Source organism: Cokeromyces recurvatus (genome assembly GCF_025118155.1).
Source record: "Cokeromyces recurvatus strain NRRL 2243 chromosome Unknown BX663scaffold_10, whole genome shotgun sequence".
Taxonomy (NCBI): Eukaryota; Fungi; Mucoromycota; class Mucoromycetes; order Mucorales; family Mucoraceae; genus Cokeromyces; species Cokeromyces recurvatus.
This window is the reverse complement of record NW_026251396.1, coordinates 1-18016: the sequence shown is the minus strand read 5'-3', so window position 1 is coordinate 18016 and position 18016 is coordinate 1. Positions and strand designations below refer to the sequence as shown.

The 18016-nt window shown below is 33.2% G+C and overlaps 5 protein-coding genes and 1 non-coding gene across 6 annotated transcripts; 4 read left to right on the top strand and 2 right to left on the bottom strand.

The window, feature by feature from the left end:
- Positions 1 to 922: 922 nt before the first annotated feature.
- On the top strand, positions 923 to 2269 carry BX663DRAFT_506481 (uncharacterized protein). The gene is made up of 4 exons (XM_051527196.1): positions 923 to 1240; positions 1295 to 1770; positions 1831 to 2051; positions 2104 to 2269. Exons 1-2 carry the CDS (start codon positions 1132 to 1134, stop codon positions 1768 to 1770), a joined length of 585 nt encoding a protein of 194 aa, XP_051383414.1. The 5' UTR covers positions 923 to 1131; the 3' UTR covers positions 1831 to 2051; positions 2104 to 2269.
- Positions 1990 to 2836, top strand: BX663DRAFT_506479 (uncharacterized protein). Its single transcript, XM_051527195.1, has 4 exons — positions 1990 to 2051; positions 2100 to 2389; positions 2472 to 2651; positions 2738 to 2836. Exons 2-4 carry the CDS (start codon positions 2170 to 2172, stop codon positions 2758 to 2760), a joined length of 423 nt encoding a protein of 140 aa, XP_051383413.1. The 5' UTR covers positions 1990 to 2051; positions 2100 to 2169; the 3' UTR covers positions 2761 to 2836.
- BX663DRAFT_506475 (uncharacterized protein) lies at positions 2698 to 3506 on the bottom strand. The gene is made up of 3 exons (XM_051527194.1): positions 3444 to 3506; positions 3375 to 3382; positions 2698 to 3315 (listed from the first exon to the last, which is right to left on the bottom strand). The coding sequence occupies exon 3, from the start codon at positions 3159 to 3161 to the stop codon at positions 2880 to 2882; it is 282 nt and encodes a 93-aa protein (XP_051383412.1). The 5' UTR covers positions 3162 to 3315; positions 3375 to 3382; positions 3444 to 3506; the 3' UTR covers positions 2698 to 2879.
- BX663DRAFT_506470 (uncharacterized protein) lies at positions 3478 to 4237 on the top strand. The gene is made up of 4 exons (XM_051527193.1): positions 3478 to 3506; positions 3573 to 3681; positions 3739 to 3993; positions 4056 to 4237. Exons 2-4 carry the CDS (start codon positions 3574 to 3576, stop codon positions 4155 to 4157), a joined length of 465 nt encoding a protein of 154 aa, XP_051383411.1. The 5' UTR covers positions 3478 to 3506; position 3573; the 3' UTR covers positions 4158 to 4237.
- Positions 4238 to 12524: 8287 nt separating this feature from the next.
- On the bottom strand, positions 12525 to 12597 carry BX663DRAFT_t71. Its single transcript has one exon. It is a non-coding gene; the product is annotated as a tRNA-Ala (tRNA).
- A 395-nt stretch (positions 12598 to 12992) lies between these two features.
- Positions 12993 to 13937, top strand: BX663DRAFT_485582 (uncharacterized protein; the record flags this gene model as incomplete). Its single annotated transcript, XM_051524622.1, has 1 exon — positions 12993 to 13937. The coding sequence occupies one exon, from the start codon at positions 12993 to 12995 to the stop codon at positions 13935 to 13937; it is 945 nt and encodes a 314-aa protein (XP_051383410.1).
- Between the last annotated feature and the right edge of the window lie 4079 nt (positions 13938 to 18016).

Genomic DNA, 18016 nt, shown 5'->3' with positions numbered 1-18016 from the left:
GATTACATTACTTATCATGCCTCAGTTTTTTTTTTTTTTTTTTTTTTTTTTTTTTTTTTTTTTTTTTTTTTTTTTTTTTTTTTTTTTTTTTTTTTTTTCAATCAGATGAATAGGGTAGCAATTTGATTTAATTAATAACTGTTTAGTTAACTTAATAAACCAGATGCCATTGAAATAATATCCGCTGTATCTAATAAAGGATCAAGTTGTATTAGTAAGTTTAAACATAAACAGAAATAAATATGTACTGCTTAAATCAGTATTATATGTCAGTATTAGAATTGTAACATAGAAGCTGCAGCAAACATGAGAGCAAATCTGTTTAACTTACCCAGGTTAAGTTTGATTGAAGTCTAAGATTTCGTTTAATGCTTTGTCTACAAAAAATGGGACGAGTGAAAACAATAATACTCCATCAGCAGGCAATTTTGAATAATTGCACCGCAAAGGGTGACAGTGTAATTGTTTTGTTTTATATATTATACTTCAGGTAATCTATTGAAATACAATTATATAACAGAAATTAATATAAATAACCCGTAAATATAACAGTAAAATTTGAATACATACCATTGATGGTTAAACATCTCACTTGTGTGCAACAAAGTATTGGGTATGGGCACGAAAGGAAGTTGCTGGTCTATAAGCATTCAGGAATTTTGTCTAACATGTCAATTGCTATATAAATCAAATAATCAAGCATTATTGTACTTTTTTAAAGTCTTTAGGTCTATGTAAAATTATAATTTTAAGCAAGTATACTAAAGCATTAGCCTAACATTATCATTACTCTAAAGTATGCGTTCAGAAATACACATGAGGTAGAAACTAACATGTTTTTAGAGTATTCATGATATTATTCGCAGTCTTAGAGAGGGACACGAGTAAGCAGAGAGCCAGTAGAGCAAACTCATTTTCAAGGTATACATCTAATTCCATTTGGGAATTTCGCAAGCTATTACCCTTGAAAAGATTCCCTCATGCAACATAAGCAATTATGTTTAATTTTAATGCCATGTAATTCTTGAAGCTGCATAAATTATTAGCCAATTAAAATAGATACAAATGTGCACCTTTTCTCACATATAAAATAAAAATGTCGTAGCTTTTTGTTCCTTTTTTTTTCTCCTTATGACACGACTAATCTCGATATATGGTGCAATGAATTATCAATTCTTCTTTGAAGATGGAGTAGGAAACATTGTCGACGAAAATGGCAATGACCTAATGGACATTGAAGGTGAAGATCCTTTCAAGTTGGAAGAATTAACGTCTCACATGTTTTATATTAAAGCGAGATCAAAGACCTGTGAAGTATTAGCAAATGAAGATAATATTGTTCAGTATATTATAGAGGTGAATTATGTAACAGCTGAAAGTGCCAAAAATATTCCCAAAGAAAGCAAAATAAAACTTCGTAGCCGTGACGAACTGAAAGTTCATGCAGTTCATCTCGTTGACATTCACCCAAGAAATAGTGCAGGGGTTATCACTTTGGAACTTAATTTGCAGCCAAGAAATGTTCAAAGATGGTACAAAGCTTGGACACAAAATGGAGATTCTTTATTTAAGAAGGTTGGGAGACCACGTATTATAAAACCAGAGGGTAAGCTTGCCGTGGCCACCAAGCATATAGTCTCTGGTTTTTACTTCAAGTATCCTACTGCTACTGTAGACCAACTTATCAACAAGCTGACTGACGATTTTGAAGATTTTTCTATAAAATTGATGAAAAAATTAGTGAGGAATTTGACAAATTGGAAAATTTAGTAAGAATAATGTTTTAAAACAGAAAATTAAACTTTATCATTGACGGTTTTTATATATTAGACTTCCTTAAATGAAATATACGATCATGTCCGAAATATAGATCATTGTCCAGTAAATGATCCTCTTATAGCATGGTTGTCTCTAACTGTTACTACGTTATCGCTTTTATTTTTACAAAAAGACAGTAGAACAATACATGCTTCACTCGAGTCTGATCAGTTGTATCGGTTATGGTTTTTTTTGAATACTATTTTCGATAGTTCATCCATAAAATCAATTGGGTAGGTGACTGCAGAATATATATGATTTTTTACTAATGTGTTATATAGCAAAGAAAAGTCGAGTTATTCGAACTCAAATGCTAAAAATGCCAAAAGGAAAATAGCTGCAATTGAAGAAATGGCTAGTAAGAAAATGGGTAGAAAAATCGATACCATTTATGCAGGTGTTAACTTTGAGTTTGGTGCTCTTGAAATTGGAAGTAAAGATGACCAAACAAAAGAAATAAAAGATGGTAGATTAAAGCTTCCTTTTGTAATGAAAGATATTTTGCTGAATATTGTTTGTAAGGTTCCAGGTGTATTAAATAAAGTGCATATAATAGGATACTGTATTAATGGTAAGTTAAAGCGATCTTATTTATCCTTTGTAATATTTCTTTTAGTTGCTGTTCCGTGTATAACTGTTCTTACTTTAACTAGGTAATAAGCTTGAATTTTTAGATATGGATTGTCCTCAAGGATATGTAACGAGAGTTCGAAGATTGAATCAAATGGAGTATCCAATAGATTCAATAGATTTCATAAATCGTTTACGCCCTCTTATGGAAGTGGCTTATATTGATAAATTTATCATGGAACAAACTTGGACAACTATTAAAAGTATAAAAATCCCCTTGTCCAGTTCATATGGAGCACTGATTTAAACATCTTTAACCAATCAAATCTCTTTAAACTTGTATTAGTAGGACTAAACAATTTTCTCTTTTAAATACATTTTGTTCTTTGTTATTTTTGCCAAAACATCCAAACCATTTTTCCGCTCACTGTATTTTGTTTGAAGACTTTCATAAAACTTCATTTTCTACTTCACTAGACCATGTCATATTTTCAAGAAACTAACCATAAGAATTGGGATTTAGTAGAAGCTATAGAATCAAAATTAAGTAAGAAAACTTTCAATTCATACCAACAACTTTTTGATTCTATTCGAAATGATTTGGAACGGTTTGACAACAGCACAGCAATCAACTGGAAGCACGACTGGACGGTAAGTTGAGCAACTTTATTACAATTAGGAACTAAACTTGACATGTATTTGTTAGAGAATAACAAGAGAGTGTTTATTAAAATTAAACCCTGAGGCTTCTTCATCCTCTTCTTTTCAACCATCGTAAGTACATATACCTATCCCTTCTTATGCAGATCGAAACTAATTCTATGCTATTTTACGCAACAATCTTTATTTTTAAGTGTGAATTTTGAAGCAGATATTGCTTCAAGCTTTATTAATAAAATACAAGAAGATTCACATACACATAAAAAGGTAACTATTTGTTTGGTTTTTAAAATGTATCATTTTCACTGACATTAATTTCTGCATAGGCTAAAAGGTGATATACCCTCTATCCTATATATCCTAATTACTGGAGCTAACTTTTAATAAATCTGTAGAAAGAATGACGATACTAGCAGTGAAGATTCAAATAGTAAAAAGCAAAAGCATTCGGAAACAAGGTAATCTTTCGATTGTCCCTATAAATTTAAATAACTTGTAGCATTGATGAAGCAGTATTTATTTAGCATGATATCATCAGAAGAACAGTTTGTTTCTTCACAAGAATTGGAATCTTCATTGTACACGATTAATACTGAATCCACTGAAGTAGACTTTGACATAATGATGCCTTATGTAAGTAAATTGGCATTAAAAATAATCTGCGATACTTTATTTATACTGTTAGTTATAGTTTTTTTTTTCAAAGAGGAAAACTTTAGTAAAGTCTGCTTCAATTTTAGAAATGAATGCTTGCGACAAGAGTTGGTATTTGAAAAACTGCCTGTTATTAAAAAAATGGCAATAAATCATGTTTACTTAGTTGAACATGATCCAATAAACTCTGTCATTCACGTCCAAAATGATTTTTTCGTACAATTTGGTCTGAATGAAGCATATCCTGTATTGATGAAAGAAGATATAGATGCTATTATTAACATTAGTCAAGTACGTGTAGATAAAAAAAAAGTGCGACATTATTTTACTAATTAGTTTGATATATCTAATAGAATCTCAATGTTAATGATAAAGAGAATGCAATGAATACAGCATTGCAACACTTGATAAAGCATAATAATAATCCAGTAGCAAAAATTATGTATAATTTGTAAATATCTAACTTTTCCAATTTCTATTCAATAGCACTAAAACAAATCTCTCTTTCATAGGCTTAATAATTATGATTATGCTGAAAACGTGTACAGTGACTCACAAAAGTGTGGCAATGATTTATAATTTTTGGCTTTCCTTAATGCACAACATAAATGAATAAAGATATACTAATAAAAGAATTTTTTAATGGAAAACTGACAGAATTTACGTTATTTTTATAGCTTCTTAACCCTCACTTAAATGCATGAATGTTCATTTCGACAATAAATTATGTCGTTTTATACGATTTAGCATTTTAGATACAATATTTTTTTTATTTAAATCATTTAATATTATTATTGAATTAACAAAAAGTTTATTTCGGTTTTCTCTCAAATTCATTACTAATCTGAACAACATTTGTGCATCATTCCCATTAACACATAGGTCATCACATACATTAGATCGAGACCAATTCCTTACGATAAAAAGATGGATATTTTAGAAAAACTTAATGCTAAGGATCTTATAGGATATTTCAAGGCAATGGGATGTCAACTAGGACAATTGGTAGAATTGACAAAGAAATCCAAATTGAGATTAATGTAAAAGGTAGACAAAGAATATTAGCCCATTACTCGGAGGATTGATTGCGCGATCTTTTTATACTGGTCTTTTATCACTGCAGTGGACGCTGCCCGGAACTTACATGGTCACTGATATGATATTTTTAAGGGCCATGGACTATGTAAGAAAGTTGCAAACCTTCAACAAGACAATGATCCGAAGCATACATCCAAATACACAACAAATTGGTTCAAGAAAAATGAGATAAATGTCCTTAAATGACCATGATATCCACCTGATTTAAATCCAATTGAAAACTTTTGGTTTTATTTGAAGTACAAGCTTGCTACCTATGATAGACCACTAAAAAAACACGCATGAGTTATGGGAGCGAGTTTCTGATGTTTGGTATAATAAAGTTACAGCCGAATTATGCTTAAAACACATAGAAAGCATGCCACGACGTGGAAAAGTAGTAATAAACATTAAAGGTGCATTATTTATCTCATTTCTCAAAAAAAAAAAAAAATTATTTGCATAAAATTTATATACATACAACTTTTAACATGATTTTTAAAGTAGAAACATTATATAGTGCATATATGCTATAGGTATCATAAAAAAGAGGAGACTTCTGTCTTTCTGCTAGTATATGCTATATAGTACTTTACTTAATAAATAGATGATTTGTTATTGCGGATTTGCTTAAATTATCTAAAATTCTGGAACATTGCCACACTTTTGTGAGTTACTGTAAATTATTTTCCTTAAATACAGATATTTCTTCTCCTTTTTACAATTTACATTATATTAACATCCAATTAAAAATCTTATTGTTGATAAATGGTTTTATGATTATTATCCTAATCAACAACAACAATAAAAAAAAGAAAAAAAAATATCAATTCTAGAATAGTTGAGGCGCTGTAGTGAGACACTATAGTGACACACTGCAATACCTTTTATGTACAAATAAATTGAAGAACAGCAGACACATTTATAATCGCCGACAATACACAAAAGGAAATAAAGCATATAGAAACAGTTTTACGCAGAAGAAATTTCAAAATAAAATGAATTTAAGCAATATATTAATAAGCAAACAAAATGCAATATACACCATAGCACATACATCTAAGAAACCATTGGAAAAATATTCCTAAAAAGGAAACTGCGGTGTTTATAAAAATCGCATTTAGCGCTCCGCCCCAAATTTAACTTAATATAGAAGGAAGGAAAAAATAAATAAATAAATAAATAAATAAATAAATAAATAAATAAATAAAGGAAAAAGGAATGGAGATAGATAGACAGACAGATAGAGAGAGAGAGAGAAAGAGAGAGAAAATAAAATCAGACAAGATAGAATAAGATTGCTTGCAAATGACAGGTAAAAAATAGAGGAATAGAGTTTACTACATTATATTATATTATATTATATTATAATATAATATGTTATGATATGATATGTTATATTATGATATGTTATATTATCTTGGAGCATATATTTATATAGTAGAATGAATAAATGAACAGTTATTACTATTAGACTAAATTACTATTAATACTGCTGCTATTGCTATTACTCATATATGTGTGTAATTTTTTTTTTTCTGATAAATAACAGTAGTCTTTTGTAATAAAATAGCATAGCATATTTATATGTATGCTAAATATGTATTTGAGATATTATTGGAATATACTAATGAATTAATAGCAATCAAAGCATAATAATACTGGTTAAAATTAGCTAAAACTAGCTAAAACTGGCTTATATGCTTATTATTAATTCTATTATATGTATTTTATGCATTTTCAGTAAAAATATCAATTATATAGTTACTTTTATACGGTATATATCTATTAATTTATTATTATATAGCTACTATCACCTAGACAACTTTAACTTTTTTTTTTCTGACATTAATTTTAATGCCTAAAATGGTATATAATTAGCTGAAGGCCAACGGTAGTCATAGACAACACACATATATATTATACTATGCTATTACATCATCCTCATTTTATGATTTAATAAGGGGAAAATCATATAAATCATATAAGTTATATAAGTTATATAAGTATATAAGCCATATAAATCATATAAATCATATAAATCATATATAATAGAACTTGAACATTTGCTAAGATTTAGATTGAATCAGATCAGATTAGATCATTTATTGACAACTCATTTCAAGTAATGGAGTGTAATTATGACTCAAACATCTAGATTTTTTATTTTTATTGTCATTTTCTCTTTTATTATATATAATATTATATTGGTTCCTTATTGTTCCTGAATTATTTTAGTACCCTCTAAATTATATAATTTAATTTGCTTGTATCAGCACTGTCAAGACAAGATTGAAATACCGCACATATAATTTAAAAAAGAAGTCAATCAATCCATACATACACATGTGTATTATTTATTCTCTCATAATATCAATAATGTAAGGAGTGTTTGTATACGTCATCTTTTCTTATCTTTATTTGTTGTTTATTTCTACTTTTTTTTTTCTTTTGTTTTTTTTCCATAACCCCAGTTATTTAAAGAAAAAAAAAAGAAGTGTATTTCTTTTAGCTTTATATCTTTCAACTATACATGTAAAAGATGGTATATACAGATATAATACATAAAATGAAACGATAGAGGTATTATATAAAATAAAATAAAAGGGAACAGAGTGAAATAAAAGATAAAATGTACTTACACGTATTTATTTCAAATATGTATAGACATATATATAGACATATATATATAGACATATATATTATAGATTAGTCTTCTGGCTTCTTCTTTTATATTGATGCTAATGCTAAAGGTTTATTACGTCTTCTATTTCATGGTAATCCTATATTAACTGTTTTAAAATACATATTTATCTATTCATGTGTACAAATAGACATAGCTCTCAAAAAATCCTAGCGCTTATCTTGTGGCATACAATATTAGATCCGTTCCTTTCCAACTACAAATGGTATGCAAGCTTTTTGTAATTTTAGAGATTGCCTAGGGGTAGCATCCACCTTCTTAACTACTGCTTGAATCATGTTTTCCACCAAAGATGATATGGGGCATCCCCCCAGACGAACGTAACGGAAAAAAAAAATTCAGTGAAAAAAAAAAAAAAAAATAGTAGGTATATTGGTGCAGTGGAGTAGAATAAAGTAAGTAACTATCAAAAAATACAATTTCCTCAATTCTCTGGGGGGGATAAAAGGAGTTGAGCACGAAAGCTCTGTCGATTAGGATAAAAGCATATCATATATATATTATATATACGGCTTATATATATATATGTATGCCGCAAGCCGCTAACAAACTCTGAATTACAAGAAGTCCACTGTGTATCATTTAGCAAAAAGGCCTTTACATCACTCATACTTTAGACATCAGGTTTTTTCTTTTTTATCAGGTTCGTTTATATTTTATATCTTTATATCTTTTACTAAAGTCTATAAATAATGAGGGAAAAAAAAATGAAATACTACTGCTGCTGCTACTTCTATTGAACTGCTACTACTATTGAATTGCTGCTTCCATTGGTTTGCTACTTCTATTAAACTACTGCTTCTATTGAACTACTACTTCTATTAAACTACTACTTCTATTGAACTACTACTTCTATTAAACTACTACTTCTATTGAACTACTACTTCTATTAAACTACTACTTCTATAATATTTTGTTCAAAATAAATTAAGCTTATAAAAATCATTCTTGAATTATCTTTATCAGTATACTCATACATAATAATAGTAATCATAATAAAGACTTCTTACATACTGTCTTTCCTTTCACTTAATATAATTAAATTCATCAATCTTCTTAATTCAAATAGTAAATTTAAAGTAAAGATGAGTTACCAAAAGATCAATATTAGTTTAAATTTATTAAACTACTTTTAAACACTTTTCAAAAGACAAGTATCCGCCCCAAATTTAACTTAATATAGAAGGAAGGAAAGAATGAATGAAGGAAGGAAGGAAGGTAGAAGAAGAAGGAAGAGAGAGAGAAAAAAAAAAAAAAATAAAATAAAATAAAACTAAAATAAGACAAGATAGAATAAGATTGCAAAGGACAGGTTGTTAAAATAGAGGAATAGAGCTTACTATGTTGTATTATGTTGTATTGTATTGTATTATATTATATTATATTATGTTATGATATGATATGATATGATACGTTATATTATGATATTTTATGTTATCTTAGAGCATATATATACTATATGAACAATGAACAATTATTAATATTAGACTAAATTAATATTATGAATGATAGAAAAAAGACGATGCAAGTTTATTATTGCCAGCACCAAATATTATATGGTGTATAATACAATTAATTATGCTTAGATATGTAATATAACAGTTAAAATGTAAGTAATAGAATTATATGTAATATATGACTACAGTACATTAAAGTAATGATCAAAATAAACTATATATTGTATTATATAGTTTAAAATATAAGAAAAAATAAATTCCGGAGACATAGGCGTAAGTGAGAGTAGTTTAATTAGAAAAAAAATATATTTGTATATGTTATGTACAATCAAACTTTACCCTCTACTAGGTTGAGATAACGTTCAATTATTTATTGTTGTTCCTTGTATATAACCATTTACTGCGTCTTTTAATAGTTGTATCCTTTAAGGATTTATCATTGATCTTTAATTTTGTTTTTTGCTGTAATTCAGGTACCTGTTTCGAATATTCATTATAGTTTTGTAGCGCTTTAATAGACTTATCAATTTTATGAAAATTCTTAATAGTATCTGTGTAATTTAAATGTCTACTATTTTTATAGAATTTATAATCTTTCCATAATTTACGTCTCCAATATGTTTTGATAGTAAATTTATGTACGATTTGATTAGGGGTACCCAAGAATCTTCATTCTTTGTACTTTATGTCTTTTACAGGTACCCTTATGATCTAATATACCTTCTATATCATATATGTCTTCATTCTTATTATTATTGTCAATACAATCTTGAATAATTTCTGGATATTAAAATCTAGTTTCATATCTTAAAGTACATAATAACCACCTCTTGTTTTGCGTACAACAGAGTAGGAGCTTCGTAACATGGTGTTAAGAATCCTTTTAGAGTTGGTATTTTGATTATTACTTATGTACCAGGTTTGAAATCTTTAATAACGTTTTTTTTTATTTATTTAACGTACTTTTCTTTCATGTCATTTATATATTTGTTAATTATACCCTTTATAGGAGAAATACCACTTCTGATATATGATCTATTCAATCTGTTAATTGCTTATATCTTATGGTTTTATTATTTTTATCTTTATCTTACTGTAATCTTTAAAAGGATTCATTTTTATGGTCAAACATTAAATTAAATGGAGGCATATTCAATCTTTTTTTTTTTTTTACTTTATTATTCATAGCTAACTGTACGCCGGGAGCAAACAAATTTCATTCATGTCCAGTACACCTTCAACTGCCTTTGTCAAAGCTAATTTTACAGTTTAGATATATCTGTTATATAACAAGCTCTGAATATAATCATAAATAATATTATAAAAGATAAATTACATATTACAGGATAAACTATAAGCCTGAATATATAACAAAAGATATTATATCTGACTGTATATAACATCATGTAAACAACATAAAACTTAATGACATTCAATCATCTAAATGTATCAACTAAATAAGATATCGTATCATTCCTAAATATTTATTTTTTATAACTTTGATAAAGGATTGAGGTCGTCTTTGATCCAATAAAATAAAAATGTATAAGACATCAAGAACATATACTCAAATCATACAATTATTTTTTTTTATCTAAAGCTTAATCAGATTATTATAACACGCAATAGATAATCCATATAAATCAGTAGCTTGAATCAACACAATGTATATCTGAATACTAACACTGTTTTATGATTTATCCTTTTTTTTTTATATATATAGTTATTTCTATTTCTTTGGTTCAGAATCCATTGGTATAAATACGAATAGTTATCTAGACATGAAATAATCTTTATCTTTAATTCTTTTATTATAATTTTTTTTTCTTTACATTGAATAAACAGTCTCAAACTATACTTCCTTTTGTTTTCTTTCTCTTTCTTTTTTTTTTTCCTTTTTCTTTTCTTTTTATTTAATCTTTAAATTATACCATCACAGTTTCAACTTTATCATATGGATGTTTATTTTTTCCTTGTATAAGTTAGTTATAGAGTTGAAAGTCATAGATTTTTTTTTAACTATAGTGAGAGAAGAATCAGAAGCAGGATGCTTTTTTTTTTTTTTTTTTGTGATAGCAGAGGTGTTTTACTCGTCATCTGTGTCTATCCTTTCAAATGAAGGTAGATCAAACGTAGATTATTATTAATTCTTTATCACTTCCTCAACATTATCCTTTATTTTCTGTCCCTTAGTGTTCTTAACCTTGGTAGAACTTATAGGATTATCAAAAGCAGGAGTTGTTTTAGGATTAACCATGTTCGACCAAATAGCAGTTTGAATTCACGAAAAAAAAAGTTGTCTAATAATATAAGAATATAAGTAGGCAAAATAAATCGTAAGACACTGGCACAAGTGAAAATAATTTTATTTTATTAAAAAAAATATATCTTTATATAATGAACAAATTTAACCTAACAAATTATTGTTATGTGGATGGAAAAAGAACGAAGTATAGTGCAGGCAAAATAAGAGTTTGCGAGAATTTGATTTAGTTCATATCGAGTATTAGGTTCAAACATTTTTTTTTCGAGCACGAATTATATATCCATACTATAAATCTATAGTATTAGAAATGTTTGCTCCAAAGGGTATAGTAATAACTACTTTGAAATTACACGTTCAAGATACAGCTATGGTCTATCTTTTATTTTTATTTTATTTCTTTTTTTTTTTAAGATGCTTCACCTTATTATTATCAATAATCTTCTTCTTTTTCTAAACGTTACTATAAAAAAATAATAGAAGATAGATTTTAGTGATATGTGTGGTGGTATAGATTATATTAGAAACTGCAAAAAAAAAAAAGACTTACAGCAGATAAAGAAAAAAAATTGTTAAAGACTATAAGTTAGAAGACAGCATTGGTATTTAAATGTGTACGTCTAATTGATTTGAATAACTGATCTGCGAACTATCTATTATATGCTATAATTATGTAATAATTTGTATTAAGTTTGTAATAATAATAACAATAAATTATTATTGTTCGGTTTGAAGTATAAGTTCCTAATATCTTTAATATTTTCTCTCTTCATTTTATTATTATTATTTAATCTAAGACAATACAAATCTTTTATTAAGAATTAAACTAAATAAATAAATATTCTAAAACTAACATGAAGTTTCTTGTTGACTTGTGTCTAGATAATTGGAAGTGAATAAATTTTATAATATTTACTCAACGTGATAATATTAATAGTAATATACAGAATTATATAAATGACAGCAGCATCATCGTCTTATTTATTTTCTTTTCTTTTATTCTATTTATTTAATTATTATTATTTTTTTTATGTTCATAACACAGGCTATTAACTAGAATTTCCTCTGTGTTAATAATAATACAATGATGCTGCTGTCATTTATATTATGATTAATTAAATACTTAACATAATTATTTTAATTAATTGTAAATTCAACATAATGATCGTTCACCTAATAATAATTAAGCTTATATTCCAATAATGAATAAAACACATAAAAAAAAAAAAAAAAGGCTAATATTATTAAAAAATAAAAAAAAATAAAAAAATATTTTAAAGATTAAAAAATTATTGTTAAAAGAAAAAGAAAGAAATAAAGTTGGAGAAGCTGGGCGTCGATCCCAGTGCCTCTCGCATGCTAAGCGAGCGCTCTACCATTTGAGCTACATCCCCCCCCCTTTTTTCCGCTATTTATTTTTTTGGTTGTTTTTAAACCCAGATTAATAAAAAGTCGATTTTCAACACGTTATTTCTCGACAACTAGAAGTCATCCATCGCTCAAACTAGCACCATTCGAAAGATATTTAAAAGGTTCACCTACTGAATTTTTTTTATTTCGATCCGACCACTTTTTGTTCACTTTTTTCACATTCATTTCTCGACATTTTACGTTATTTTTCTCTTTGACGCGTAATATCTCGAGAACTAGACATCGCACAAGCCACATCTTTGCAAATTTAAAAAGCTTGAATTTTTCTGCATCATATATATCAATTTCAAGTCAATCGGTTAACATCTGCCCATTTCTTAATTTTAATTATTGGAATTGCGTAATCACCATTAACGAAATGAGCATGAACACTAATGTTGACATCTCATCCATCATGAATCAAATTGCTGTACTAACAGCAAGGGTAAGTGAGCATGACAAACTTATGGAACGTTTCGCTGCTATGGAGGAGCAAATTTCCTCATTAAAGAGCAAGAATCAAGACCTAGAGCGTGAAAATGCTGCCCTCCGTGCCCGCCTGGCTGAAGCCTCGGTCAGTCCCGCTGCCCCCACTGGAGCCCCCGCTGGAGCCCCCGCTGGAGTCCCTGCCGCCCCTGCCGCCTTGCCTGCCGCCCAAGGTACTGCTGCCTCTATGTGGAGTACTGTTGCCGCCCGTGCCCCAAAGGCCCCAAAGAGTTCTCCAAAGACTCCTAAGGTTAAGAAGGCGTCACCTAAGCACCGTGAAGCTATTGTACGTGGCTTCAATGAAGTCACAGGTCCTACTGGGTACACAACTGTGTACATTAACCGCTCCCGCCGATTCACCAAGACTGAAGTAAGGCGTAATCTCCGTCTCCTCGGCGCCGAACCTCGCCGTATCATTGACGTCTCGTTCCCTGCCCGCAACATAATTGGCTTGTTGATCCATAGGGGTTTCCAAGAAGAGTTTGAGCAACTCTTGTCCACTGCCAAGGTCTCCGTCATCAAAAACTTTGATCCTTTGGACCCTGTTCATGTTGCTGACCCAAAGTACAAGTCTTTGGATGTCTCCTCTCGTTCGGACGTTGCTCTTCGCCTCCAGAACCAACGTTCTATCTTGTCTCTTCAGTACTTGGCTAAGTACCGTGCCCCCTTGTTTGCTCCCGTTGCTCGTGAGTACCTGAATCAAGGTTGGATCTCTGAAGAGGACTTACCTTCTCTGGCTCCCCGTAATGCTCTTGCTTCCTGGGATGATGTGGATTCCTTTTCTGTCTCTTCTCTTGCTGCTGGTCCTACTGACACCGAAATGCTCGAGGATTATTAATGAGTGCGTCAACCACTCCTCTTAATAATGCCTTTCCTGACTCCTCTCCTTTTCTTGTCTCCCATTCCTCTCCTTTGTCTCCTTCTTTCTCTTCTTCCGCCTCCTCCTCCATCCCACTCACTATCGGCCTGTGGAACGCTCGCGGTCTTCGGGAATCAACGATAGATGATGTCCTCCGTTTCTGTCAGTCCTTTTCTGTGGTGTTTATCACTGAAACTTGGCTTCTCCCTCCTTGTCGTCTCCCAACAACTTGGCAACAATTCCATCTTCCTGGTGTCCCAGTCTCTGGTGATTATCGTGGCTCTCAAGGTATCTGTTGTCTTGTTAATCCTTCTTGTCCTCTTCCCGCATTTGAAGTACCTCTCCCTGGTAATCAGTTCGCACTTGGTATTCAACTTGGTCGCCATTTGCGTCTGATTTGCTTGTATCTCCCGCCTGACCAGCCTACAATGAGATGTTCGGATGTGTCTTCAGTGCTTTCTTCTCTTCCTCTGTCCCATGATACCATCATATGTGGTGATCTCAATGCCCGTCTTGGTGATATTACTGGTGACTCTGGTTCTAACTCTCGTGGTGCCACGGTTCTTGACTGGTGCATGGATAACAACTTGTCCATCTTGAATCGACACTTGTCCTTTGGTGTGCCCACTCTTGTTGACTTTCGTCGTGGTCGTCCTGTTAGTAGTATAGTAGACTACTTTATCACTAACTTGGTGCCCTATGATGCTTCTCTCCCTTCTGCTTCTTTAACGGTGGCTTCAGATCTGTCTTTGGGCTCTGACCATAAGCTTATGTCTCTATCCTTTGAGTACTGTCCTCCTCAAGCCTCTGTGGTTCATCCCTCCCCTACTACCTCTTCTGCTTCTTTGTCAAGCTTTCGTCGCTGCTGGAATCTGTCCCGGTTAAAAGAACCTGATGTCTGTGATCTCTTCTATCACAAGTTTGCTTCTTTAGCCTTTTCTTTAGTCCAAGATCTTCGTGCTCTTGTGTCCTCTCCTCCCCGTTCTCGCCCAGATATTGATGCCATCAATCAACGGCTCAATGATGCCATTTACACGGCTCTGGATCAATCAGTTGGTGCTCGTGCTCAACGGCCGGCCCATTGGAAGAAGTTCTGGACTCCTGACCTCCAAGAAGCTGCTGATCGTCGTGAACGGTATTATCGTCGGTGGAAACACTCTCGTAGTGCCATGGACAAGATCTACTGGTGGAATATGCATGTTGAAGCTCATGCAAAGTTTAAGCAAGACCTTCGTCGGGCTAAACAAGTCTCTTGGCGTGCTTTCTGTGACTCCCTCGAGAAAGATGACTTTGGTACCGTGGTCCTTCCTAAGGTAAAGCGGATCAAATCTCGTAGGCAACGACAATCTGGCTTTGTCCATCCGGATGGTGACTCGGCAGGTGCAATCGCTTTGCGGGACCACCTTGCTTCTGTTTACTCTGGTTCGTCCCTTCCTTCTGTTCGTCCTCCTACTCTTGAGGTTAGTCCTGACTCTCTTCCCTTTTCTGTCTCTTTACCCTCTTGTGGTAACTCTGGCTCCTCTCCTGGTGATCTTATGGCTATTGATGACGATGGTTTCTCTGAGGTCATTCGTGTTGACAACATCATTAGTCACATTAAGTGTCTACCTCGTAGAAAAGCTCCTGGTTCTGACCATCTGCGTGCTGAGATGCTGATACCCATCAAGAAGCCTCTTGCAAAGGTTCTCTCTCCTCTCTTCGCTCTCTGCTACCAGTGGTCTTATACCCCTCTTCTTTGGCGTGAGGCTCAAGTGGTGCCTATTCACAAGAAAGGTGATCCTTCTGTCCCGTCCAACTTCAGACCAATCTCAGTTACTTCTATCGTTCGTAAGTTGTTTGAAATGTGTCTTGCTCCTTTTCTTTCTCTTGTCTCTCCTCCTTTGGACGTAGCTCAAGGTGGTTTCCGACCGCAACGAAGTGCTCTGGATCAGGCCCTCTGCTTGCATGACCTTATGAAGGAGTACTTTCGTGTGCATCATCACTGGCCTGTAGTTGCTTTCTTGGATATCAAGGCTGCTTATGACACTGTGGATCGAAGAGTGATTTGGAATTCTCTTTTGTCTGTTTCTGCTCCTGTTGGTCTTGTCTCGTTACTTGCCAATATGTTTGACGATGTCTCCATTTCTGTATTGCTTCGTAATACTGTTTCTCCTCCCTTTTGGCCATCTACTGGTGTGCTTCAAGGTTCAGTCTTGAGTCCTCATTTGTACAGTTTGTACATTAACTCTCTGGCTCCCCTTCTTCGAACTGCTGCGTCTTCTTCGACAACAAGAGTTCTTTCTTCCTCTCCTTCTGGTCCCTTGGTAAATCCTTGGACGTATCCTCCTTCTGGTTCTCTTGCTCCTTCTCCCACGGCTATTAATCTTCTGCTATATGCTGATGATGTTGCTCTCTTCGGGTCTGCTCGTGAGGTAAAACGGATGCTCTCTCTTGCTGAGGCTCACTCTCTGGAACTTGGTTACCGTTGGTCCCCATCCAAGTGTGCTCTCTTGAACCCTCCTTCGTCGACTTCGACTGGATTTGTCCCCCTGAAGCTATATGGTCAAGACTTGCCTATAGTGGATGAGTTTATCTACCTTGGTGTTCCTTTCCGCCGTAATGGCATCTGCTCCTCTTCTGTGGTGCTTAAGGGTAAACCTGGTGCTCTCGCCTCTATGGCTCATCTTCGAGACATTGGTGCAAATCGTTCTGGTTTCTCCTTCCTGCTCTCCTCTCGGCTTTATGCCTCCTTCGTGCGTCCCAAGGTCGAGTATGGCCTAGCCATTACTCGTCTCTTGTCAAAGGACTACAAGGCCCTTGAACGAATCCAAGATACTTGTCTTCGGATGATCTTTGGTGGTCATCGTGCTGCCTCCACTATGGTGTTTATCCATTTGGTCAATCTGCCTTCTCTTCGCTTCCGTGCTGACACCTTGGTGCTCAAGTACTGTCGTCGTGCCTCTTCCCTCCCTGAGGATTGTCTCTTGTCCCTTTTGTGCAGTTCGCTGCCTAATCCCTCTTTGCCTGGTCTTCGGTCCCTTAGAATGGTCCAAGATATGCCTGCTTCCGTTTCTGGTGGTTCCGATGCTGCTGTGGCCAAGTGGTTGGTCAATTACCGTTCTTCTTTGTTCTCTTCTTTCTTGGAGATCACTGATAAAGTGTTGATCCGTGGGTGTCGTCCGTCTCTTGGGGTTGATCCCATCATGCATGTCCCTGCCTCTCGTGCAGATAGATCTCGTCTCGTGCGCTGGCGTATGGGTTGGCTTCCTGGTAAGCCCAAGCCTTGTGCTTGTGGTTTAGACCATACTTCTCGTCGTCACTTGTTACAGTGCTCTTTGGTTCCTGCTTCTCTTTGGGATACCTTGCCTCCTCTTCCGGCTGATTCCCAGATTAATCTGGTGGATCATGCCTTGAATCAACTTCCTCTCTCTCGTTCGTCTCCTTGTCCTCCTTTCTGGGTTGCTCTCTGTCGGATCCTTTGGTACTTTGACACCCTGTGTAATCCCGAAGGGGATTACTCAACTGATCCTGAGCCTGGTCAAGTCTGGTTGCTGTCGTCTTCCCCCGGTGGTAATTAAGTCTTGCTCCTTTGTCCCTTTCCTGCCCGTGGTCGAAAGATAGTGTGGATACCGCCCTCTGGTTCGCCCCTCCACTGCCAAACCCTTCTAGTGCACGATGCGAGGGAGTCCATGGTCTTGAAGCCTATTGAGTAGCCACTTGTTCTCTTTATCACTTTTTCCCTTCTTTCTTTTTTCCCTTTTTTCTTTTGAGGTTCTTGGGTTTTTAGTCCCACCCTCTCGTCTTAATTGATTTGTTTCTTTATACACTTTTTTAGTTTCCCCTTAGTTAGCAATAATGTTTAAAAAAACGAATGCATAATAACTAATAAAGAATATAAATTTTCGCCTGAGCTACATCCCCCACCTTTCTTTCCGCTATTGATTTTTTTCGTCGAATTCACGCTCCGACCGTTTTTCAATAGCTTATATCTCGACAAATACTTATCCAATCAGGCTCAAACTAATTTTATTCAATTTTCCTCGTTCACCTCTACAAAACGATTTTTTGTTTTTTCGAAA

What these genes read in the sequence shown, in the direction of transcription:
- BX663DRAFT_506481 (XM_051527196.1), top strand. Translation starts at nt 1,132, where the DNA reads ATGACACGACTAATCTCGATATATGGTGCAATGAATTATCAATTCTTC. An exon ending in TGACCTAATGGACATTGAAG is followed by an intron (nt 1,241 to 1,294) that starts GTGAAGATCCTT and finishes TTTATATTAAAG; the next exon opens with CGAGATCAAAGACCTGTGAA.
- BX663DRAFT_506479 (XM_051527195.1), top strand. Translation starts at nt 2,170, where the DNA reads ATGGCTAGTAAGAAAATGGGTAGAAAAATCGATACCATTTATGCAGGT. An exon ending in AATAGGATACTGTATTAATG is followed by an intron (nt 2,390 to 2,471) that starts GTAAGTTAAAGC and finishes TACTTTAACTAG; the next exon opens with GTAATAAGCTTGAATTTTTA. An exon ending in AACTTGGACAACTATTAAAA is followed by an intron (nt 2,652 to 2,737) that starts GTATAAAAATCC and finishes TTGTATTAGTAG; the next exon opens with GACTAAACAATTTTCTCTTT.
- BX663DRAFT_506475 (XM_051527194.1), bottom strand. Translation starts at nt 3,161, where the DNA reads ATGGTTGAAAAGAAGAGGATGAAGAAGCCTCAGGGTTTAATTTTAATA.
- BX663DRAFT_506470 (XM_051527193.1), top strand. Translation starts at nt 3,574, where the DNA reads ATGATATCATCAGAAGAACAGTTTGTTTCTTCACAAGAATTGGAATCT. An exon ending in TTGACATAATGATGCCTTAT is followed by an intron (nt 3,682 to 3,738) that starts GTAAGTAAATTG and finishes CTGTTAGTTATA; the next exon opens with GTTTTTTTTTTCAAAGAGGA. An exon ending in CTATTATTAACATTAGTCAA is followed by an intron (nt 3,994 to 4,055) that starts GTACGTGTAGAT and finishes TATATCTAATAG; the next exon opens with AATCTCAATGTTAATGATAA.